This window comes from Myotis myotis, unplaced genomic scaffold (genome assembly GCF_014108235.1).
Source record: "Myotis myotis isolate mMyoMyo1 unplaced genomic scaffold, mMyoMyo1.p scaffold_m19_p_44, whole genome shotgun sequence".
In the NCBI taxonomy this organism is placed as follows: domain Eukaryota; kingdom Metazoa; phylum Chordata; class Mammalia; order Chiroptera; family Vespertilionidae; genus Myotis; species Myotis myotis.
In genome coordinates this window covers 1385894-1409767 of record NW_023416351.1, presented here as the reverse complement: position 1 = coordinate 1409767, position 23874 = coordinate 1385894, and the positions used below count along the sequence as shown (strand labels likewise).

The 23874-nt window shown below is 65.0% G+C and overlaps 2 protein-coding genes across 7 annotated transcripts in view; both read left to right on the top strand.

Annotated features, from left to right (window-relative positions):
• Positions 1–305: 305 nt before the first annotated feature.
• TMEM250 (transmembrane protein 250) lies at positions 306–4193 on the top strand. 6 transcript variants are annotated; one of them, XM_036306959.1, is made up of 3 exons: positions 306–373; positions 1378–1509; positions 2038–4193. In XM_036306959.1, exon 3 carries the CDS (start codon positions 2080–2082, stop codon positions 2554–2556), a length of 477 nt encoding a protein of 158 aa, XP_036162852.1. In that variant the 5' UTR covers positions 306–373; positions 1378–1509; positions 2038–2079; the 3' UTR covers positions 2557–4193. The 6 variants fall into 6 exon arrangements, with proteins under 6 accessions (XP_036162852.1, XP_036162853.1, XP_036162849.1 ...); XM_036306956.1 differs by lacking the exon at positions 306–373 and adding an exon at positions 409–656; XM_036306958.1 differs by lacking the exon at positions 306–373 and adding an exon at positions 708–885.
• An 11168-nt stretch (positions 4194–15361) lies between these two features.
• NACC2 (NACC family member 2) overlaps positions 15362–23874 on the top strand; it is a 39856-nt gene continuing 31343 nt past the window's right edge. The window contains exon 1 of the mRNA XM_036306952.1: positions 15362–15469. The gene's annotated coding sequence lies outside the window, so the exon portion shown is untranslated. The remainder of the gene's footprint in view (positions 15470–23874) is intronic.

Sequence of the window (23874 nt, the reverse complement as noted above, 5' to 3'; positions counted from 1 at the left end):
TCTCTATCTCTCCCCCTTCCTCTCTGTAAAAAATCAATAAAATATATTAAAAAAAAAAAAAATTAAAACATCTGCATAAAAATCCTTTCTCCAAGGACAGGGGCGACTCCAGAGCCCGTGGGTGTCCACGCGCCAGGCTCGTTAGGCCCGGCTCCACCCCAACGCCCCGGCGCGAGGGGCGCAGACCCCCGGCCGGCGTGGCCCCGTCCCTGCAGGTGCCCTCGGCGCAGGCCACCCAGCCCCGCCCCCCGGAGCGGCGCCTGCGCGCAGCTGGCCGCGTGGGTTGCAGCGGCGCGTGCGCAGAGGAGCTGCGTCGGGACGGCACGCCGGTCGGAGCTGCGCCAGCGACGTACGCGAGGCGGAGACGTCGATGGTAACGTCATGGAGCGCGCCCCGCGCGGACGTCCGCCCCGAACTGGGGGCAGGAGGCGCTCGCGGTGTGGAGGGGGCGGAGGGCGCGAGGGCAGTGCTACGGCGGCCGCGCGGGGCCAAACGCCGCCGGGCGCGGGAGCCCTGGCCCTTCGGGGCGGGTGGGGACGCGGGAGCCGCCAGGCCCGCAGCCACCGTGCGTGGGCACCATGCGGCCGCCCTGCTCCGGGAGCCCCGAGGGACCACGGAGCCCGCAGGCCGGGACGCCGGCGCGGAGAGGGCACCCGGTGAGCGGGATGGCGGGGCGGCCCGGGCGTCTCCAGGGCAACGGGCGGGCGCGGGCGGCGCGTCGGTCCTGCCCTCGCCGACGCCGGTGCCCCCAGAGGCCCGAGGGCAGAGTCGCCTCACGCCCGGCACGCGTTGATCGGAGAGTCGTTGCCACCGGCGCGGCGGGGCGCCCGGGAAGATGGGGCCTGGGGCGGTCGGCGGGATGGAGCCGCTGCGCGGCGGTCCCGCGTAAGGCCTCGGCCGCCTTCCCGAACTCCAAGCCCGAGGCATGGGCGTCTTCGGGCACCGGGAGCTGCTTTGCCCGCGGGCCCCGTGGAGATGGGAGGCGGGCCGGTCCCGCAGCGTAAAGTGAGGGGCGGCGGTGCGCGACCCTCCCGCCCAGGGCACCGGCTCTGAATGCCGCGCGTGCCGGGGGTCGGGGGTGGGGGGCGAGGCCGAGGCGGAGCTGGAAGGAGCCGCCGGGCAGCTGCTGTGAGACCAGGTTCTGGCCAAACCCTGCGGGGAAGGCCGGGCCTGTGGGCGGGGGATGCCGGCCTCCCCACTCCTCCGCCTCCGGCCGGACAGCTCGGTGGCCATTTGCTCGGACTGGCGCCGGAGAGGGCACTTGGAGAGGCCCCCTCACGGCCCGCAGCTGCCGCCCCCCTGAAGGCAGGCAGACGCCTCGGGTGCTTCCCGGCAACCTGTACGCGTTCTGCCCTTCAGCGCTGTTTCCATCCACAGATGTAGGCAACCTCCGATGGCGGTTCCCACGTAACCTGGAGCCACTGCCGCTTCTCTTGTCCTCGAGGCCGGTCTGCACGCCCCGCGTCCTGCGGACACACCAGCAGGCGGTTGCCACACCTGCCAGGCATGGTGGGTCCTTACACCGCACCTCCTGGACTTCGCAGAGCTGTCTAGCTCCCAGCACCTGGGGGACAGGTTGCTGAAGTGAATTGCTCTCGTGTGCCTGGGGCACCCCTCCCCCGTCCTGGCCCTGTAGGGTGCCCCTGAGGGACTTTTATTCCCCCTGGATAAAAGGGGCTCCGGTCCAGGCAGGGCTAGGCACCCAGATGAAAGCGAGAGGGTGAGTAGTGAGTGACTGGCAGCCTGTGGAGGGCGAGCTTAGCCGGGGCTCCTGTCGTTCCCCCTCGGTTTCGGCGTTGACTGCTCCCAGGGGCCCACCCGCCACCCCGGCCCTCTCCCCAGTCACCGGTAGAATGAGCACGTTGTTCCACGTGCCTGTGGTCCCTCTGGAGTGTCCGCAGAGCGCTTGTGCAGGTCCGGCATCCTGCGCTCGGTGTCCCTGCGCCCAAGGCTGGCAGGTGCCCGGCAGGCAGGGACGGGCTCCCTCGCTGGCTGCTCCCGGGCTGACCCGGCTCCTCTGCTTGTCGCTCCCTGCAGGCCCACGCCTCCCCCGCCGCGGGCTCGCAGGCCTAGGTGCCCATGACGCTGACCACCGCCTGGACGCTGCGTCTGCCGCCAGCTAGCGCCGAGGCCCCGATGCCGGTCATGCCCATCCCCCGGCGGGTGCGCTCCTTCCACGGCCCGCACACCACCTGCCTGCACGCGGCCTCCGGGCCCCTCCGCACCTCCCGCCTGGCGCGCACCAAGTACAACAACTTCGACGTGTACATGCGCGCGCGCTGGCTCTACGGCTTCATCCGCTTCCTGCTCTACTTCAGCTGCAGCCTCTTCACGGCCGCGCTGTGGGGCGCGCTGGCCGCGCTGTTCTGCCTGCAGTACCTGGGCGTGCGCGTCCTGCTGCGCTTCCAGCTCAAGCTGTCGGTGCTGCTGCTGCTGCTGGGCCGCCGGCGCGTGGACTTCCGCCTGCTCAACGAGCTGTTGGTCTACGGCATCCACGTGACCCTGCTGCTGGTGGGCGGCCTGGGCTGGTGCTTCATGGTCTTCGTGGATATGTGAGCGCCCGCGGCCTGGGCCGGGCTCGGTTCCTGCGACCAGTGGGGCCGATGCCTGCGGCCGGCCGCTTCTTGACCAGGTAGCTCAGGGCCTTGTCTTTCACGCTACGTCCAGTAGCTGGTTCTCTGCCCAGGAGAGGAATGGGCTGTGACTTCTGTGCATGGACGCTGCGCCCTCCCGTCCGCTGACCCTCCTGTGTGTGCATTCAGGGGCACTCACCCTTGGCCACCCCCATGGCTCCAGCCCGCACTTTCCCAGACCGTGCTTGGGGGTGGTCACGATCAGTCTGTACTTGGAGAGCCTCTGTGTCCCGTCCACTCCCCAGGACACAGGCGTCCCCAGTGGTGTAGGGGTGTGCTGCCCAGGAACAAGTCTGGAGGGGTCTTCCTGGACTCGCCCCGGCCCCAGCCGTAGGGAAGCATCAGGTCCAGTCACCACACTGCCACAGGGCCGCCCCGACAGCACCCTGAGAGTGGCCATGTTGCCTAGTGACCACCATGGGGTCTGAGTCCCGGCCAGTCTTCAGGGCCTTGTTTGTGCAGGCGCAGTCCAGCAGGGAGTCAGGCCCCGGCAGGTGGGAGACTGGGCTCTGGCCCCGGGCAGATCCGTCTTCCTCCTGGGCAGGTCGGGGAGTGTCAGGCCCCTTCACATGTGGGTTTCTGGGGAGGCACCTCAATCCCTCTCTGGCTCTGGGGCTGCTTTTGGTCAGAACACAGAATGGGACGCGTGTCTGGAGCAGATGTCGGCGGTCTCGGGCCGGGCGCTGGGTGTGCCACGAAACGTGGGCAGACCTGTGTTTGAGGCACCACCTAGTGTCGAGGGGTGGCCCGGGGCTGGATCTCTGGGTGAGAGGCTAGGCGCCCCTTTGCTCCTGCCCCGGGGCAGCTAGAGCAGCTGGGGAGTGGGAAGCAAAAATGAATGTCCGCAGGGACTGTGGCCAGGAAAGAGCAAAGGGCAGGTCGTCCTGGGGGACCGTTTTGGTCAGAGAACCACTCCAGAGCCAGCTTCTATCCCGACCCTTCCTCTGGCCTGCAGCGAGGGGGACAGGGTGGCCATGTCGCTCAGTGGCCACCGTGGGCCTCCTTGGCCAGTGGGCGGGCACTCTGAATAATTCTGCTGGGACAACAGGCAGAGTGGTCCCTTTGACCCTGCCTGGCCAGGGAGGCCAGTGGCCCCAGGGGGACTGTCAGGAGTTATGTGCCACTGGAAGGAGCCCCAAATCAGGTAGAAAAAGCAAAAAGCACTTGGCTGTCACCGTGCCCCTCCGTTTGTGGCCGGCTCTGCTGGACGGTGGTCAGCCTGAGGTCAGTGGGAGGCTCCTGGAGGAAGGAGCTGAGGCGCTGACCCTCGGAGACCCCGCAGCACTGCGGAGCATCTCTTGCACTAAGTCATGCTGTTCCCTATAAGCTTTGTTTTGTGTTAATTATTCACGCTGCTCACATCCTTCGAAGTCCCCTGACTGAGGTCGGCGTGAGCACACCATGGGGAAGGCAGGAGGGTCTGGGTGTGTGCCACCGTGGGTGTCTGCGCGGCAGTGCTAGGAGTTGACACGCTCAACGAGCAGTTGCCCGGGGTCTCGAGTGCCTGTGAAATTCTTTATGAAACGAGCCACCTGCATTAAACTTATTTTTTTAATGTGTTGATGGAGTGATTGCTTGAGGCTCAAAAAGCTTATTCTTTTTTAAGGATATTAACAAACAAATAGAATTTGGCACGTTTTAGAACAGTCATCTGCAATGCGGGGGGGGGGGGGGGGGCCCTGCCTTGACCTGAGGCCACGGGTCCACGGTGGGAGCCTGCCCGCAGACGTGGCAGGATGGCAGTGAGAACTTGTCAGCGGCCCGAGGGGCCTGCCTGGGCTCCGGAACTGAACCCCACCAGCAGATGGGGTGTGGGCCCTTAAAAAGATGGGGGACTCCCTCGCAGACCGGGGAGTGGGAAGGGCGTCTGGCAGTCACCCTGAGGGACAGGGTGTGTGCAGGAAAGGAGGCAGAAAGTCGCCATTTCTTGAGTTGTGTGTGTTGGGGTGACATTGTTAATACAATCAGATAGGCTTCAGGGGTACAAGTCTACAGACGTCACCAGTACATCGTGTTGTGCTCTGCACCCCCAGTCAATCTCCTCCTGTCACCGTTGATCAGCCCTCCACCCTCTTCCACCTCCCACCCCTTTCCCTCTGGTCACCACCACACTGTTGCCTGTGTCGAGGGTATTTTCCCAAGTTACAGTCTCGTTTAACCGGAAAGCAGGTTGAAACATGGGAGACGATTCCTCAGAAAACGTCTGTGAAGGTTCCCTGGCTTCTATGCAGGGGACAAGGGTGGTGTCCTTCAGAGCAGCCGATGGCCAGAAAGTGACCTTGAGGCCTGTCTGCTGTTTCTGGACTTTTGAGGAACTAAACATTTTAGAAAAAACCCGACTCATTTTGTGGCCAGCTGTTGATGGCGGAGTTGGTGAAATCCTCACCAAAGCCTCAGCCGGAGCCACAGGTGAACTTCCTGTGACAAAGCCTAGTGAGCTGGGGGTGCTCTGCCGGGCCCGGGAGCCCAGATGTGGGCACAAGAGGGCACCTGGGGTGAGCACTCCCAGGCACTTGCCTCCCTGGAGTGGTGGCAGGGCTGCCAGTGCTGTCCCAGGTTGGTCTTGCCACACCGGCCTCCCCACCCGCTCTGCCTCGTTTTGGGGGGCTGCAGTGGCTTCCCCAGGGGTCCTCTGGGCCAGTGCTGTTCAGTGTGGGAGCACCGGACCCTGAGCCCTGAGCTTGGGACCAGGGGCTGCTGGGGCCGAGCAGCTCGAGGCTGAACGGATTGGGCCCCAGCTGGCTCAGGTCGCCTCACGGGGTGATAGCGTCGTGTTCGGTGTGCTGCAGGCCCCTCCTGTCCCCTGCACGACTGTCACCACTTTCAAAGACACCAGCAGAGTGGCCGGCGGGGGAGGCAGGGCCTGCACAGAGCCTCGGTCCCCAAACTGCTCTAGTTGCCAGCTAGGGATCTGCCAGAGAAGGGTTGGGCCCTTGAGGCACGGGGGGCGGGGGCGGGGGGGCGGTTAGCTCTGCTGGAGGGGGAGACACAAGGCCTGCAGGCCTCGGGACAGCAAATGACCTGCGTGGTTGGAGCTTCTGGAGGGTTCCTGATCCTGGAGTGAGGCGCCAGCACCTGCAGGGGCTGGGACAGGTTTGGGGCAGGGCAGGACTGATCCTTGCAGAGCCTCCAGGCCTCGGCTGCCGCTCCCTCCTCGCCCCCCCGCCCCCAAGGCCCCGCTGCACTGAGTAGAGAAGTGGTCAGGAGACGGGCAGTCAGGTCCGTGACCTGGGACGGGTGAGGAGGGCCACCTGCCCAGTGCACAGCAGGACGGGCAGGTGGGTGACGATGGGGACTCCAAGGCCAGGGAGTGCCCAGAGCACCGGAGTTGGCAATGCCGCCTGGTGGTGGCAGCACCTGCAGGCTGGTGGCTGGAGAGCACGGGCTGTTGATTTGGGGTCAGGAGCTGGGCACTGAAGCCCCGTCGTCAACCTGGAGGGTGGAGGGTGGGCAGCGTGGACCAAACCACGGTGGCCCCAGGGAGAGCAGCCCCGAGGGAGAGCTGGGTGCAGCAGCTATGGGCGTCGGGCACAGGAGGCCGAGAGGCCCAGGAAGAAGATGGCCACGTCTGGGGGAGGGCAGTTGCTGGGCAGGAGGACAACAGGAGGCTTCCCGACTTCAAGATGGGAGGGAGGTCAGGGCTGGGGTCGGAGGTCAGGGCTGGGGCAGAGAAGGGACAGGAGGAGGGAGCAGTTCTCCCTTGAACAAAGGTCTGAGAGCTCCGTGGGGTTCCCTGGGGCCAGGTGCGGGCGGTGCCTGGGCAGGAAGAGCTGAGCCAGCCCAGCTGCCAGGCCCAGTGATGGAAATGAGCAGCCCGGGTGTGAGGGGCTGGGGGTGGGGCGAGATGGGGTGATGCTTTGGAAGTTTCTAGAAACCACAGGCTTATTTGAGAAGGTCTAGGTGCTGTCCAGGCTCCTATGTCCCCCACCTCCCTCCCCCCCAGGTGGTGGCAGCGGGCTGGACAGCCTGGGGGAGGGACAGCCCCCACCCCCGGGAAGCTGGCGGCCTAGAGTGACCGAGTCCCTGCGGAGGTATTGATGTGCCCTGACCTTGAGCGTCCCCGCGTCCAGCCTGTGATTGGAGGAGGGGAGAGGATGGCAGGGCGCTGTGCTGACTCGGCACTTTCTGGGAGGGAACGTGCTTCCATCTGCAGAGGCCTGTTCTGTCTCCCTGTTGGTGCTGTTTGGAAGGGCCTCTCCGCTAGCCCCTTCCCCACCCGCCAGGATGGCCCTGCCCCTCCTGCACCAGGCTCCACGCAGGGGCGCTGGCTGCAGGAGCCACTGTCCGGAGCCCCCGCAAGCTGGCAGGCCTCCCAGCAGCTCCCCAAAGAGGAGCAGGAGGCGCTCCCTCCTCACCAGCATCCTTCCTGGGAGGGGCAGGGACACACAGGGACAGACGGAGCCGCTGATTCAGCAGCTCCTGGCTGGCCCCTCCCCCAGCCCCAGCGGGCAGCATGCCCAGGCCTGCTGGCAACTGTGCCACACGGGCCTCTGGCAGGTTGCTGTGGCTCTCGGTGTGTGGCCCGCACTGCGCCTGGGATGGCGGCTGGTGCTGGGGGCGGCTGCCACGGGCCAGCTGCCAGCACCCCACACAGTCTGCAGCAGAAGTGGCCCCACAGGAGAGCGCATGGGTATTCGGGCTACTGTGTGTCCTAAGCCGAGAGATAGCGATACACCGTGGGGGCCCATGCAGTACCCCAGATGCTCGGGTGACCCATCCAGCCCTTGTCACTTGCCACCCAGCAGGGATAGGGCGGAGACTAGCCAGCTGATGTGAGCAGCCCTGGCCAGAGGGGGACAGAGGATGTGCCTGAACCCCAAGAGCCCAGCATGGGCTGGGTTTGCTCCTAACTGCGATGGGAACCCACCGTGGACACGGTGCAGAAAGGGGTCAGTGTCCCCACTGCAGACAGGGCTGTGGGTGTGGGACAGACACCTGGAGAAGGGTGGAGAGCAGTGCAGGCCTGGAGCCCAGGAAGGTGGGGGACTGGGGGGAGACTAGGAGAAGCCACAGGCACCCCATGGACAGTTGGTCCTGCCCCACCGCCCCGTGGTCTGCCTGGAGACTCTCAGACAGAAGCCCTGATGCTGAAGGGTGGGTCTGAAATGTCCACGGCCACATTCCCATCAGCTGCACGCTGGCCGCACCCACTCTGAGCACGTGCCCCACTCTGCTTTCTTAGAATATGAACAACCAGCCCTGGCTGAGAGGCCTTGTGAATGTTTACACAGAAAGCCATCGTCAGCCCAGCCGTGATGTCCAGGGACAGCAGCAGTGGGCAGCCAAGTGGCCTTAGGAGGCGGCCTGGCTCCAGGACCCAGTGGCACCCTGCTCCCCCATGTCCCACGATGGGTGGGGGGCTCCTCCAGGCCCGGGCTCCTGCCTGCTGTCAGGGGGCTCTGCCTCCTGCCACCTCCGGCCACGGAAAGCAGTGTGAAGTGCGAATTAATTATGCACAGCAACCTGTGACAGACATGATGGTGACATGAATTATTTGTATGTTTTCACATTGTCCTGGAATAACCCTCTGTGCTCCCCGCTGCCTCCGTGCAGACAAGGAACATGCTCTTCCTCTGTGAGGCCACACCTGAGCGATGCAGCCAGAGCAGCCCCTGGGTCCTCACATTCCTCCCGCCGTGCAGCTGGGGTGGCACACATGTGTGCGCCCATGTGTGCCTGCCCACGTGTACATACCTGTGTGTGCATGTGTGTACATGCCTGGGTATGTCTCTGTGCACGCATGTATGTGCCTGTGCTCATATGCCTATGTGTGCTTTCCGCTGTCCTCAGGTTCCAGTCCTGGGCTGTGCACCTGAGTTGGGCAGAGCAGGGTGGTGGGTCCTGCCCCCAGCCCCCCACCCCCATGCTTAGTGCTCCCTCTAGGTGCTGTTGGAGAGAAGGAAGGGGTGGGGGCCGCGCCCCATGGTCATATTCCCCTGGTGCTGAGAGGCAGCGGCGCCCGCATTTGGGTCAGATGGCCAGTGCCTGAGCTGATTTGCATGAAGAAGGGCCTTGTTCAGCGCCTGCTGCAAGGGTGTCTGCTTCCCTCCACGCCCACCCCTTCCTGTGAGATAAGGGACAGGAAGCCAGGGCCTCGCAGCCTGGAGTGGACAGGGCTCTGGGGAGTGCAGCCCGAGGCCAGCATCCCCGGGGGGAGAGCAGCCAGGCCCCAGGTGCGTGCCCCCCATCTGGGCAGAAAGGCCCTCGGGGCCCAAACCCATTCTCCTATTTTGACCTCAGGTCTCTAGGGGTCAGCCTGGAGGGGGACACTGCCCTTCCCCTGAGCACTGCGCCCACACACAGTTGAATGAACAGATGGGGGGTCGCCTGGTCTTCGTCCGTCAGGCTGCTGTGATGGGGGCCCAGGAGCAACAGACATTTACTTCTCAGTCTGGAGGCTGCAGGCCCAGGCCCAGGCCCAAGCTGAGCTGGTGTCAGCGCGGCTTCCTGGTCTACAGACCACCAGCCTCGGGACAAGGGGCCAGGGGCTCCCTGGAACCTCCTTCTCAGGTGCTGATCCCAGTCACAGGCTCCACCCTCACACCCCAATCACCTCCCAAAGGCCCACCTCCCACAACCTCACTGCCAGGAGCCCAGCCTAACCAACTGGGGGTTAGGATTCAGCACGAATTTGGGGGGACACACCAGCAGACAGTAGCATGTCCCTTGTGTCCCGGGCCTGTCGGTAGGACCCTCCTCACTGTATGGATGGTCACGTCCAGGGTCACTCCATGCTCGGAGCTGGGCCTCCCAGGCAGGACGTCTCCCACTGAAGGGCCTGGCTCCGCAAGTCCTTCCACCTGCCTCATCTGGGTGTTTCCAGCTGCTGCCGCTGAGGCCACTCAAACCCCGCCCAGCCCCAGCCCCAGGAGTGTGTGCCCAGCTCTCACCCGTGTCCAGGCTGCGTGCCCACCCTGCATGCCTAGGAGGAGGTGACCACGGCAGCCACCCGACCCTCAGCCTCTCCAGAGCAGGAGGCAGCAGCTGCTCAAACAGCTGCTCCAAATGTTGGAGGGAAATTTAGGACAAAAAAGGGAGAAGCTAGGAGGATCCGATTTAAACCGAAGAGGCACGCGTGCTGCCCTGATTCTCGCTCAGGAACCAAAATACTCACCCAGTTTCCTTCCATGTGAGTCCAGACCTGCCTGGAAGAGCTCACAGATGCCCCCTGGTCCCCGGCCGCCCTCAGCTGCCCAGAGCACGCCCCGCTCACTCAGACCGGGTCACCAACCCCAGGCCTGGCTGAGGCCCAGGAGTAGGGAACATGAAACACCTGTGCAGACAGGTGCCCCTCCCATCCACCCTACCCCTTCCCAGGTCCTGCTTGCCTTGCTCAGGACACAGGGCCTGGGAGGCGGAGCCTGGGTCAGGATGTCTAGAGCTGGCCGTGCCTAGTGGTCAGCTTGGGCTGCACAAGGTGGTTGTGAAAGCAGAGGCCGCCCCCGGAGGAGGCTTTTTGGGAGGAGTCGGGCCCAGGTGTGCAAATCTCCACCTTCAAGGCCGCCTTGAATAACTTGCAGCGGCAGGATAAGGGCCTGCTCTCAGTGTGGCCGCTGGGGTGAGCCAGGGCGGTGGGGGCCTCCCTGGTGCAGGCTCCCTTGCACCCTGGTGGAGGTGCGGGCAGTGCCCCCCCACTGGGCCCAGTGCAGGACAAGCTGCCCCTGTCTGGGTGGCGCAGCTGCAGCCTCTTGGGCGTGGAGGGACCTTGCTCTCAGGAGCCCATTTGTGCCTGTTACAGGCCAGGTCGAGGGCCTGAGTAGGAGTTGAACTGGACGTGTTCCCGCCCTGGTCTCTACAGTGAATGAAGAACCAGGCGAGCTCTCCCAGTTTTGGAAGTGAGGGGCTGCATGGTGAATGGTATAAACCCAGCTGCCTGTTCACCCTTCAGCTGTGAGTAAGGCCCAGGGAGCCCTCCTCTGGGGACTGAGGGGGGCAGCTCTGTGGGTGGTCACAGAGGCCCTGCTCCGGTGTCTGCAGCTGCTCACACCCTCGGGAGCACTGGGCTGGCAGTGTGTGTGTGTGTGTGTTTGGGGGGAGGGGGGGCAGGGGCAGGGCAGGCTCCCCCATCGGCACAGGGGGCCCTGTGCCCTCAGCGCCCCAGGCTCCCCTGTGGGCTCCTTCCAGCCGGCAATCACCGCTCCTCTCCCGTGGGTGCCCTGGTGCATGGTGATGAGCACTCATTGGCTGTGCTCCCTGAGATGAGCCGCATCCTGGGCTCCTGGCAGTCCGGCCAGGTGTGGTGAGCAGTGCCGCTGGCAGGGCGGGCGGTGGCCCCAGGCAGGGGCTCAGCGGAGCTGGCTTCCTAGGCCTGAGCTCCAGCCTGTGGAGCCGAAGCCTCATCCTGGGGATGTCCCCCCACTCCTCCCCATGTCATAGAGGCACCAGATCCTTGGTAAGATGTTCGGGTGGCCGGCAGGGTCTTGGGAATGAGGTCCAGAGAGGTCAGGGGCCAGCATTCAGCCTGAGGACACCCCCTGGGTAAGTGGATGGTGTGGGCTGACCCTAAGGACACCAGCAGCAAATACAACATGGGGGGAGCCTGGCTCTGCCCAGAGAGGGGGCTCTGCTAACAGCCACATCACTGCAGACCCCAAGGGCACCCCCCACCCCCAGTCTGCCTCACAGGACCAGATCCAATCTGAATGCAAGGGTCCTGGGATTGCCCTGCTGCCGCCCCTGCAGACACCCGACTGGAGACTCTACCTGGGCACTAGGTTCCCTGGAGCCAGGGTCTGAGCTGCCAGTGTTTGTCCCGTCCACCCGAGTACCTGGCCACAGCTGGTGGTCAGTGGGGCACTCAGGTCTCAGGTAGGGCCTAGGGGAGGGCAAAGGAGGGGGAGGCTCCAGAAGCCGCACAAAGGTCTTGGGAGGAGGAGGGTAGGTCAGCTGTGTGGCCAGAACGGGAGAGATTAAGACAAGATACACTGTCGGATTTGGGGCCATGGTGACCGCTGTGGACAGCAGGGCCCTCCATCCCGTGCCCTTGACTCTGCCCCATTAAACATCCACTCCCACCCTAGACAGGGGGCCATGGTGCAGGGTGTGCTGTGGGCTCCGACCGGTCAACGGGACAAGGGGCAGTGCCGTCCACGGTGCTGAGTCTGTTCCCAGGCCAGCAGTCCCAGCCAAAGGACTGGCCCTGCCTGCTGACCGGGCGCCCTGGACACTGCGGACAGGGAAGAGGCACCAGAGCTCAGACAGGTGGGCAGCAGTCTGGGCCCTTGTGATGCAGCTGTGCCAGGTACCACCCGGGGCCAGGGATAGGGCCTGAACCCTGGGGGAGCCTGTCCCCTGGGGCCAGAGCTGCCGAGGGACCAAGCTGGGCTGAGTGTAGGGGCCACCGAGGGGCCCAAGCAGGGGAGGGTGTGCTCTGCCATGGTCACAAGCGTCTCCCGTTGCCTGTGCACAAAGACTGGGCGGAGGAGGGGGTCAGCTGTGGGCCTGCAGCAGTGACCTGAGCAGGGGAGTGGGCCAGGAGAGGGGGTAGCTGTTGGGTTCCTGCCCCAGCTTTAAGGCGGAGCCGTCAGCCTGGGGAAAGATTGCATCTGGGGTCAGAAAGGTGACAAGAAGCCCCAGGTGCCTGGCCCAGCAGCTGGAGGAATGGGGCTTCCAGGACCAGCTGCCGTCCTCTGCGTGGAGGTGGGAGGGCAGTTCTGAGGCGCAGTGAGGGGCTCCATAGGGCCCTGTCCTGTGGGGTGAGAGGCTCTGTGGGGCCCTATTCCCTGGGGGTCAGGGGCTCCGTGGGGCCCTGTCCTGTGGGGTGAGGGGTTCTATGGGGTCCTGTTCCGCTCCAGGCGGCAGCCAACCACCCAAGCGGACAGGCCGCGGCAGCAGCTGGCGGAGGGAGTTTTGACACCCTCGTCCTTCTCTGAGATGAGCCTCGGATGGAGGAAGTGAGCTCTTCCTAGCACAGGGCTGCGGCACGTGGACCCACCCACTTGCTTTTAGTGCGAGAGCCGTGCACACCTGAGGTCCACGCAGAGTCCTGGTGGCCGCAGACGTTGGGGGGCGGGGGGGGGGGGCCTCTGAACTGCCTGGAGCCCAGGAGCGAGAGTGGAGTGAGCAGGGACTGGTGTGGCCCAGTGGGTCTTGGTTCACACAGCCTCTCACCCCTCGGGTACCAAAGGCTTCGGCCATCCAGCAGAGGACAGACAGGCGACCAGGCCAAAGCATGGCTCCAGTGCACCCAGCACCCAACCCTGACACCCCCTCCCCTTGGTGGCTCATCCATGTGCAGATTTATTTCTTGTGATGTCCCTCCCCCCAGCCAGACACTCTCTGAATAAAAGGGGGGGGGGTCAAGCCTCAGGGCAGGAAGCTCAGGCCCAGATGCCAGGCTGACCTCCCTGACCCTTGTGGGCACCTCAGAAGGGCTCAGAGCTCATCAGACCCCGCAGGGCCACGCCTGTATATCAGCCAGCAGCAGGCTGACTGGTCACAATCCTGTATAATAAAGCCCTAATATGCAAATTGACCAAAAGGTGCAACAACTGGCGGAATGACCGGTCGCTATGATGCGCACTGACCACCGGGGGGCAGATGCTCAATGCAGGAGCTGCCCCCTGGTGGTCAGTGTGCTCCCACAGGGGGAGCACCGATCAGCCAGAAGCCGGGTTCACAGCTGTGCTGGCTGGCGAGCGCAGTGGGGCGGTGGGGGGAGCCTTTCCCACCTCCGCCACAGGCAGGCGGGGAACAAGGGGTCCCAGACTGCGAGAGCTAGGACTGCGAGAGGGATGTCTGACTGCTGGCTTAAGCTGGCAGGTGGACATCCCCTGAGGGGTCCCAGACTGTGAGAGGGCGCAGGTCAGGCTGAGGGGTCCCCCCTCCCCCCAGTACCTGAATACTCACAGATCAAATGAAGGGCAGGAGCTTCTCAGCCCCATCCCTTGGGGGTTCAGGCTCTCTCCACCCAGTAAGGCATGCCGGGGACCCTGTGTGAGTGAGCCCTTCCAGCTGCCTTTCAGTAAAACAGGAAGAAAAGGAGATCATTATGAAAACTCTGGTGGACACACACACACACACACACACACACACACACACACACACAACACGCAGCAGCGGCTTGAAGACGTGCAGATGCAGGTGCAGGGCAGGTGTGCCCAGCCCCACAGACACTGCGCCCAGCCCCACGGTCTGGAGGTTTCTGGGTATCTGCTGCCTCTAAATACTTTAATATTTCCACTTGTCCTTCACTAAGGAAGCATTTCATGGACATTTAGAAACTAAGCGATGACAGCCTGAGCGTACAAGCACTTGGGGCTGCTCCCCAGGTGGGCAGGCTCCCCAGCTACCCCTCGCCCTGCCCCCACCTGCTGCTAGGGAGGCAGCCACCCCTCCAGGTCCCGGCGGGTCCCCTCCTCAGCGGCCCCCCTGGCTAAGGGAGGACCTGAGGGCGTGGATGGCTGCTGATGGCTGGACGCAGGTAGCACCTGTCTCTGCGCACACCTGCCATATGTGGAAGCCAACTTCCCAGGACCCCGGGGAGTCGGCATGGCTGACATCGTGAACAGCACTGAGGAGCCTCGGGAGTCCTGGGCGGCGGAGCTGTGGGGCCCAGGCACGGTCCCCTCCCGCCTGGCCCCCGAGCTCTGCTGGCCCCTGGGGTGGGCAGATGACCTGCTTCTCTCACCTGCACCTCCTGGGCCAGGAGCACAAGCCACACCACCTGACAGTGTCTCAGGAACACAGACTACCCTGAGGGCTCGGATGGCAGTGGGACCTGGGACCCTGTCTAGGAGTAAGTGGAGTTCTGGGGGGGGGGTGCCCAGAGTCCTTGAGGGTTCAAGCTGGGACTGGGGGTCAGTCTGCGACCACGGTCAAGTACCTAGCATGAGCCTGGGGACCAGGGATATTTGGACCAAGGCTCTGACACGTGTCCTAGGAATGACCTTGGCTAACTGTCCTGCAGGGCTTTAGCGTCTGACCCCACGGCCCGAATGTCATCTGGGAGGGTAGGGGGCGCCTTGCTCTTCACTTACCCCGTGCTGGGGACCACTGTCCTGGTGCCACCCCCATTTTCCTGCAAGGCCCCGGGTGGGGGGGAGGGAGCCAGGCCAACTCAGCCCTGGGGGAACCATTGCAGCCGTCCTGACCCCAGGCTGCAAGGCAGGTGGAGGCAACTTGGGGGCGGCCTCTGTGGGTCCCTCCGGGTGTGTGGGCGGCTTTATTTCTGCACTTGTTTTAGAACCGCACCTCGTTCACCAGTGAGCGGGTGCTCACACCCGCCTGAAAACAGACCGTCCCGCCGCCCGCAGTGCCAGGCCTGTGCCCAAGGGCTCCCGCATCGCAGCTTTCCCGGCCGCCGAGTGTCAGCCTCGGCGAGGCGCGCACCCCTTCGGCCGGAGCCCCACTGGGCGCGCATCCTGCAGGCTGCTCCGTGCCAGCGCGGCCGCCGCGGGGAGGGGCGCACCGGCGGGAGTGGAGGGGGCCGGGCCTCCCGGGTCCGTGCAGGTCCGCGCAGCGGCCCTCACCTGCCCGGCTGCCCGGCCCAGTGCGCGGTGCAGGGTCCGACCCCTGGAGCTCCGGAAGGCGGCGCTCGGGGCGGGGGGCTGCCACGGAGCCCCTGACCCCACGCCCCGGCCACCCCCTCCTGGCTCCCTACCCGGGGTCCCCGCTCCCCGGGACACCCGTCCGGACTCCCCCTCCCAGGCCCACCTGGTGGCGAGCGCGCGCGGCCGGGCGCTGTCCCTTTAACCGCCCGCGCCTCCCCGCGCCCCGCCCCGCGGTGCGGCCGGTGCCGGGCGAGGCGGAGAAAGTCCATGTGAGCGCAGCGCGGACGCGAGACTTCCTGCCGCCGCGGCCGCCCCGCCGCAGGCCGCCCCGGGCCGGGCCCGCAGGTACGCCCCTCGGCCCGCAGGCGCCCCCTCGGCGCCCGCAGGCACCCCCTGGGCGCGGGGTCCCCGCACTTCCCCGAACTCCGCGCCGCCCGCGCTGCCGCAGTGTCCGCCGCCGGCCAGCAGCCCAAGTTCGCGCGGTGCCCGCCCAGCCGGGGTGCGCGGGGCCGGGGTCTAGGGGGCGCCCCGACCGAGCCGCACCCCCTCCCCGGGCGTCTCCCTCCCGCCGGCCTCTCGGGACACTTGCCCCCCCCTTCTCCTCCCCCGCAACTGGGCCGACCGAGCGCATCCGCGGGGCGGGGAAGCCGGGTGCGTTGGGCCCGGGGCCGGGGCTGGGGACGCACCCTCGCACCCTGGCTGGGGTCCAGGCGGGTCCCCATCCGTCGGGCCTTGCGCCACTCCTTCCGGTCCCGGTGGGACCCCTTCGTGGGCATCACTGCCCCTGTTCCGTCTTCGCGCGAACCCCAATCGGGGAGGGAGGATGGGGTACCCCCCCCCGCACTGGAGGAGCCTGGGGCGGCTGCACTGCCAAGAGGGGTCCCCCCTGCCATCGCGGTCGTGTCCTGCGTGAGGAGGTCCAGGGCGCGGGCCCCTCCCAGGAAGCCCAGGTGTGAGCCCTGCGCCGGTTGCGCACGACTCTTGGCCTCTTGGCCGGGGCAGGGGACCTGCGCCGCGGGTCAGTGGGGTGAGCGGGTCACGAGGTCAGAGGTCACCTCCGGTTCCGCCAGGGCTCTCCGAAGCGCTGTCTTGGGCTGGTGAGTGCCCGCTCTCCCCGGGGATTGCTGCAGGCCGGCCCCCTGGAGCTGGGTCCCTCGCCGCCCCCTCCCCCTCCCCGTCCCCCTCGGGCCTCCAGGCCTGAGATGTTGCCCCCGTGGGCATGTGGCGCCCTCTTCCCAGTGGTATTTCCCGGGACTGTTGGGACCCAACCGGGCCTCCTTTGGCTGCTTGTGGCCCCTGAGTCCGTGGGGGTGGGGGGTGGGGGGGGTGAACCGGGAGGTGGGGGATAGCTGCTTTCTGCCACCCCCACCCCAGCTCAGAGCGCACCATCCAGTAACCGGGCCTCCCTGCGCCTCCCCCTCCTCTCCCTGTGGCTGGCTGGCTGGTCTGCGGAGGTTTCTCTCCAGGTCTCCCCTCCCCCGCCCGGAGAGGCTGCCTCCATTGTTGGCCCCATTTTACGGATGAGGAAAGGAGGCTTGGCAGCAAAGAGGAGGAGAAGGGTCAGGCGGCTGCGCTCCTCCCAGCTTCCAGCACACCCTCCCTTCTCCTCCCCCCCCACCCCCCGCCAACCCCCCCACCCCCCCAACCGCTCCATGGTGCCCCCAGGCCTGTGGGTATTTCCCCGGGGCCATTCCACTGTTGGGGGCACCTTAGCTGGAGTCCGAGCCAGGGAAACAGAAGATGAGACCTAGGGGTTCGCCCCCCTGTCCCCGGGAGCCGCTGGAAGGAGTGCAGACGTAGAACGGGGGTATCACTTGTCCCTGCTCAGTGGCCGGAGATCTGTTGTCAGTGGTCACACCCAGGCCGCACGGCGCTGGACGCATTGTCTGATACCAGCTGGTGACGCTCCGTCCAGCCCCTGCTCGAGCCACTCGGTCTCTGCAGGATGTGTTCAGCGGGGCCAGTGCTGGGCGGTGACTGATGCTGGAACACCAGGCTGCTGCCCCTGGGTTCTTGGCCACCAACGTGTGCCCGAGGGGCCACTCGGGGAGGTGAGCTCATGGTGACTGTGCAGAACCCTTCAAACCTCTCCTGTCTTTCACCAAAACGTGAGCGTGCTGTTCCAGTAAGAGGGGCGATGGCAGTGGCTCTCACAGCCGGGTCCCCCGGACCTTTACCTCTGGGGTCCTGCTTGCCAGGCCTGTCATGGGCCCAGGGCCCCTCACGGGACAGAAGGTAAGCACTGGGGCATTGACCCTTTCGGGGGTGTTCCCACGCTCCCCTTGCACCTCACCCTCTGAGACCTGTGCTCCCCAAATGCACGGGACACAGACCTCAGACACCCGGGGCCTGGCTCCCTCCATGCCTCCCATCTGCCCCTCCTGCTCACCTGTGCTCTCACTTGTGCTCTCACCTGTGCTCTGGTTGGCCTTGTCTCTCCTGGCTCCTGTTGTCCCCTTGGGCTGTGGGGGTGAGAGGAGCCGCCTTGGTGGGGGTGGGGCTGGGGAGAGCGGCTGGTGAGTGTCTGCCCCACCCGTCAGATCCAGCGAGAGCTGATCAGGCCCCTCGCTCCAGACTCCAGCACCTGCCTCAGGAGAACCAGGCCCTTTGCTCGCCCCCCCCACCCCCCGCCGCCCCCACGTGTGACACACGAAGGAAGGGCGGCCTGCGGGCCCAGGAACCTGGGGCTGGCTTCCAGGCCCGGTCTTTGATGGGGAGCAAGCCCTGTGGTGTGGTGCACTGGGCCTTCCCGGGGCAGGGGCAGTGTCCCCAGCTGCTCCTGGTGAGCAGAGGCTGCCCAGCCTGGCTGTAGGGGCTTGGAACGCCTGCTGGGCCTGGGGTCTGACCGGCTGGTGAGGGGCGGGCAGGGCCTGTTTGGGACCAGCTCCCTTGGGCCTCTCACCAGCCCAGCCGGCCACTTGCCTCCAGGGTCCGTGAACTGGGCCCTCCCTGGGCGCCCTCTCTTCCTCCCCGAGGGGAGCAGTCTGCCCCCTCCACCCCGTGAGGCCCCACCCCTCCCGGTTTCCTCTCTGTGTGCGGAGAGGTCATGCCCTTCCCGCCCTCCCCGCCTTGGACCCAGGGTGCCGGCTGGGAAAACAAGCTCACTCCTCACTCACGGCCTGAGGCACTGCTCACCTCTGGGCCGGGCGGGCCCTGGGGCCTGGCCTGGGTTTCTCTGTTAGCGAATTCCTGCTCTCACCAGGCCGGGCCTGGATGAGATCACGCGTGAGATATGCTGGGGGCGGCTCCCTCTGCACCTGCAGCTGCTGACAGGGAGGTGCTGGCTTCCTCTCTGCGGGTCTGGCCTTTGTCTTTGGAGATCAGGCCTGGGAAGCAGGTGCCCTCGTGAGGGTCTCCCCAGGCGGTCGGGGCAGGCACAGAGGGTCTAGAAGGGTCAGGGACAGGAACTTAGAGCATGGCTCCTGGTGCCTGTGGCTGGCATCCTGGGGGGAGGGAGGGACACCCGTGCCCCATGGCTGCCCGGGCTGGGAGCCCTGGGAGCAGAAGGACTGGGAGGGCATCTGGGCTCTCGGGGCCCCGCCCGCCCCCACTGCTGGCCGGGCCTGTGTCCAGGCCAGCAGACAGGGGCACGAGCTCTTCAGTCTCTCCCAGGTCACGTGCGCCCCAAGGCTGTGTGAACTTGGGTGGGTAACTCACCCTCTCTGAGCCTTCCCTGTGCCTCCGATGCTACTTGGCAGCTTCCTTATTAGGTGCTGGGAGGCTGAGGTGAGCAGGCCTGGCCTGGGGCCTCGGTGCAGCACGGGCTTGGCCTGGGGGAGCGCCCCAGGGCCCCTCCTGGGAAATGGGCTGGAGCCAGTGAGGGTCATGGTCCTTTAAGGGGAGGCTGCTTCCCAGTCTCCAGGGAGGATGGAAACGTTCTTTTCTCTGAGACGCTTCCCGGCCTCAGGGGGAGCGGAGGCTGGCTCTGGCCTGTCCGAAGGAATCCTGCCCCTCCCCCGCAGCCGGGGCCCTGGCATCCAGGAGGGCACATGGCCATGGATGGGCCGGGAGCTCCTGGGCCCCACCCAGTGCCTGCCCGGAGCCTGGGAAGCAGGCAGTGCCGGGGGCGGGGACCGCAGGGCTGAAAGTGCCCATATATAGTCACTGGGGTGAGCCACAGTTCGGGCTGTGTCCCAGGCCCAGCCACGGGTTCCTGAGGGTGGCCTGGACCTGGGGGTGTGGTCCGGGGAGAGCTGGATTGGGGGCGGAGGGTCAGCACAAGCTTGGCGCTCTAGGAGCGTCTGTTGATTGAAAATAAAAATCTGGCCCTGGCTCTTGTGGCTCAGTGGATAGAGCACCAGCCTGTGGACTGAAGGGTCTCGAGTTCGATTCCGGTCAAGGGCATATGAGCCCCAGTAGGGGGCGTGCAGGAGGGAGCTGATCCATGATTCTCTCTCATCACTGATGTTTCTATCTCTCCTCTCCCTTCCCCTTTGAAATCAATGAAAATATATTTAAAATAAATAAATAAAAACCCGGGGCCCTGAGTGGTCAGGGTTGGTTGTATTTCTGGAGAAAACGCCTTTGAAAATTGGAGGTAGTAGTGCCGTCCAGGGCCTTCTGGGCCCCCTCGTGGGCCTTGGGGGCGGGTGCCCGCTTGTCTTCAGCCCAGCGCTTGCCCACCAAAGGCCCCTCATCATGGTGGCACCCCTCCCCATCCTGTGGTACCGGGGCTCCCGCCCTGATGGCCGGTCTGTTCTGAAGGTTGGCATTTTCTGGCGTCCAGATAGTGGGGAGCAGGGGGCTGCTGGGGCCTTACAGGGAGCCCCCTGCACCATCGAGAACAGGAAGGCGGGTCCTGGGCCTCTCCCTCCGCCGCCCTGGCTCCGTCCTCGCCCGTCCCTGCCCCGAAGGGAGAAGGGATGGCTTTTGCTGCATTCTGACTTTCCTGCTGTTAGAAAATCAGAATGTTAACATAGTTTTGCTCATTTAATTTGGTTTCCGTTGCACTGCTAAGCGCCTTTGTTAAATTCTGTATATTGATACTTTTTGTTGTTGTCAGCAGTTTTTTCTTCCTATTTTTTTTTTCTTTTGGATATAAAACCATTAGGGTGAGAGAAGATTAAAAAGATACATTACAATTAAAATGTTAATGAAATCTGCATCATACAACTTTGGAAACCCTTTAGGCATTAATCTTGCCTGTGTCATGTCCATTAACTCTGGCTATTCTTATTCTACACTGACCCCTGCTGAGAGATCTGTGCTATAATTGGATTTTTTTTAATAAAAAAGAAAAAAAAAAGCTTTTAAGAAAATAGAGGTGGAGGGTGGCCTGGCTCCTAACTGTAGGGAGGAGAGGGGAGCCCTTGGCTTCCTCTGCCCTGTTCGTGGAGGGGTGGGGGGGCTCCCAAGTGGTAGGCCCTGCCCCTCCAGCCCGCCTCGCCCTCTCCCCTCCCCAGTGGAGCCTGTATATACCCACGGCTCTGCTCCCAGGCGCCCTGCTCCCACTGTTGCCCCAGGGGCCACCTGGGGTGTGGGCGCTGCCAGGCCCGGTCACCTGCCAGGGATGTCTCCTGGCTCTCGGAGGTGCTGCAGGCCACAGCTGGGTGTGGCTGAGCGAGAGTGAGGGTGAGCTCACTGTCCCGGGGGGAGGGCGACGGGAGCCCCTGGCCAGGCCCTCGGGGCTTCGTGGCAGTTCCGGTGGCGCCCGAGCCTCCGGATTCAGTTCTCAGGACTCCCGTGGCGCCCATGTGTCTCCTAGGAGCCTGGCTTCCTGGGCACTGGGGTGTCCAGCATGATGCTGGGCGGGGTGAAGGGAGCCCCTCTGCCCACCTCTGGGGCGGTCGGGACCCCGCTAAGTGGGCAGCAGGTGCCCCGTGACCTTCTCTGCACAGACGTGCCCTTGACTGGCCGGAGCCAGCGGTGGTTCGGGCTGGGCGGCGCCGCTGGGTGAGGCTGGCTGGAGGGGCCCAGGGTACAACGAACGGTTGGTCTCACGGGGAAGCCGGTCAGGTGGTTGGCGGTGGGGCTGCAACTGACGGATTTCGTGTCTGTGTGTTTGCAACACCTTCCTATAAAGGGAAACGGCGTCTAGAGGACAGCTCTTGTGCAGCAGCTGCCTCAGCTCCACTGGTGCCAGAGCATCATCAGAGGCGCGTTACTGGCAGAGTATGATGCAAGCTGCCCGCCAGCAACACTCCCAGGACGGGATGGGGCGGGTCCCGGGGGGGCACTGCTGTCCTGGGCCACCCAGCCTCGGTCCCTGGGCTGTCTCAGGACAGTGCCCTCCCTCCCCACAGCCTTGTCCCTGGTCCGGGGCAGAAGGGGGTGAGGGGGGACTCAGGGAGGGACACGAGGGGCATCGGGACAGGTGGACCCAGAGGAGGCTCCGGAGCAGGGTGAGAGCCGGGCAGGACGCCGTGTCCCCCACCCCCGGGCCTGTCGCTGGGTCCTGATGCTTGTTAAGTGCGCGGTGCCTTGGGCGGCAGGTGCGTGCTGGCCCTTGCAGGCAGGCGTGGAGGAAGCTGGGCCGGGGACTCCGAGCTCCCAGCACTTGCTCCTCAGTTCCTGTCCCAGACCGGCCCCCGTGCAGCAGGCGATCCTGGGACGGACTCACTCCTGGCCTTGCAGGTGCAGGGCCTGGGCAGCCCCGGGGAAGCACTGCCTCCCTGGGGAGGGGGAGGGGCAGGAGCTGGTCGGAAGGTAGCTGCTTCATCCCCTGTCACCAGCAGCCCCGGCTGGTTCTGATGGGGGCCGGGCTGCAGTCCGCCAGCTTCAAGATTTCTTCCGTCGCCCTCTGTCCCACTTACTGAAGAAACTGGACAGAGCAGGTTTGGGGTGAAAATCTTCGTGACCCCACAGAGCGGGACCATGTGTGGACTCTCAGAGACAGTGTCCGCCTGGCAACCATGGGATCTTAGGGGGTCCTGCACCCCAGTGCCAGCCGCCAACCATGCTTCGTGCCGCACTGCACCTCCTGGTCAAATCACCGTGAACGGCAAGGGGAGAGCAGGGGGCCTGGTGCCAGATGCTCCCCCGCCCCCCAGCAGCTCAGAGGAGAGGCAGGCACAGCTCAGGGGCTGCTGGGACTGGATGGGGCCTGACAGTTCTGAGGACTCTGTGGGGACGTGCCCTACCATCGTCCACAGAGCAGCGGTGGCCGCAGGGCCCGGGAATAGGGCCAGTGTTGTCTTGTGATTTGAACCCCACCCCTCACGGTGCTGCTGGGGGACCCTGGGCCTCAGTTTCCCCATGTGTGAAGTGGAGGGTGCGGACGGTGAGCTCTGAAGCAGAAACAAAGGGGGTGCATCCCACTTCCTGTCCCCTGGGGGGCCCTGTGCGGACATCCTGGCTGGAGGGTGGGAGGGGTCCCCGCCTGCTTTTCCCCTGTGACCCGCCCGCCTCCCCCTTTCCTGCCAAGCCCACCTCCTCCGTGACCACTGCTCCGGGGGTTGCTGTGGGGTCCGAGAGCCCCCGGACACAGGGCAGTGATGTCTGTTTCCCTGTGGGAGGGGGCGGGAGCCTGTGAGCTCACCCACCATAAACCTGGAGCTTGAGACAACAGGCGGTTACCCTCTCAGCTCTGGAGCCACAGTCAACATCGAGGTGTGGGCAGGGCTGGCTCCTCCTGGGGCTCCGGGGGGAACCCCTGCCTCCCCAGCTCCTGGCGGTGCCGGCAGCCCTGGCCTCCCTGGGCCTGAGATGCGTCCCTCCCGTCTCCATGTCCACGGTCCGTGGCCGTCGTCCTCTGTGTCTGTGCCCAAAGGTCCCTCTTCTTATCAGGACGCCCGGATTGGATGCGGGGCGCACCCGGGTCCAGGGGATCTCGTGAGACCCTAACTAATCCTGAGAGACCTTCTTTCCTAATAAGGTCACATTCTGAGGTCCTGGGTAGACATGAATTTGGGGAGACCCTATTCAACCAGCATGGCCGGGGCACATACAAACCCTTCAGTGCCTGGGGGGGCAGGCCTTGCTGAGGCACAGCCGTGTGCTCAGCCCTATGCTTGCCCAGGAGGGCGACAGCCAGACACATGGACAGACAGGTGCCAGGCGGGCATGAGGGCCCGTGCAGGCGGGAGGTCTAGGGGGCTCTGTTGCCAGGGGCAGGGCTGGGGTGCAGGGCAGGATACGGGGCGGCCGATGGAGGGGGATCTTTCCGAGACTGTGCCTGTGGTCACGGAGGTTTGGGGACAGGACGCAGGATTCGTGTTAATTGTTGTAACCGGTTTGGTTGGCCCGTCCGTGGCCTGTGAGGGTCCTGGGAGGAGAGGTGTGTGGCCACCGTGGGCCCCAGATTGCAGCAGAGACCCCACCAGGTGGCCCTCTGTCCTCTCTTCCTGTGTTCCTTCCGTCCCCCCACCCCCCAAGAAAAAAGTGAGTCATGAACTTGGGGGAAATACCAAACCAGGCGAAGAGAAAAGAACAGGGCACCACCCGGCGAGGGCGGCTGGGTCCTAGAACGGGCCCCAGGGGCCAGGCTGCGGGTGGCACTGCCCCTTCCTCTGGGCTCCGGGGCTGTGTGCCCAGGAGGGTGAAGCAGGAGGGCAGGTGTCCCCTCCTGCGGACGACGAGCGTGAGAAGTGGGGTCCGTAGAGAGGTGGGATGGGCTCTGGTCGGGCACCTCAGTGGGTTAGAGGGTCGTCCTGATACGCCGAGGTTGCAGGTTTGATCCCCGTCAGGGCACACGCAAGAATCAGCCACTGGCCCTGGCTGGTGTGGCTCAGTGATAGAGCGTCGGCCTACGAACTGAAGGGTCCCGGGTTCGATTCCAGTCAACAGCACAGGCCAGGTTGTGGGCCCGATCT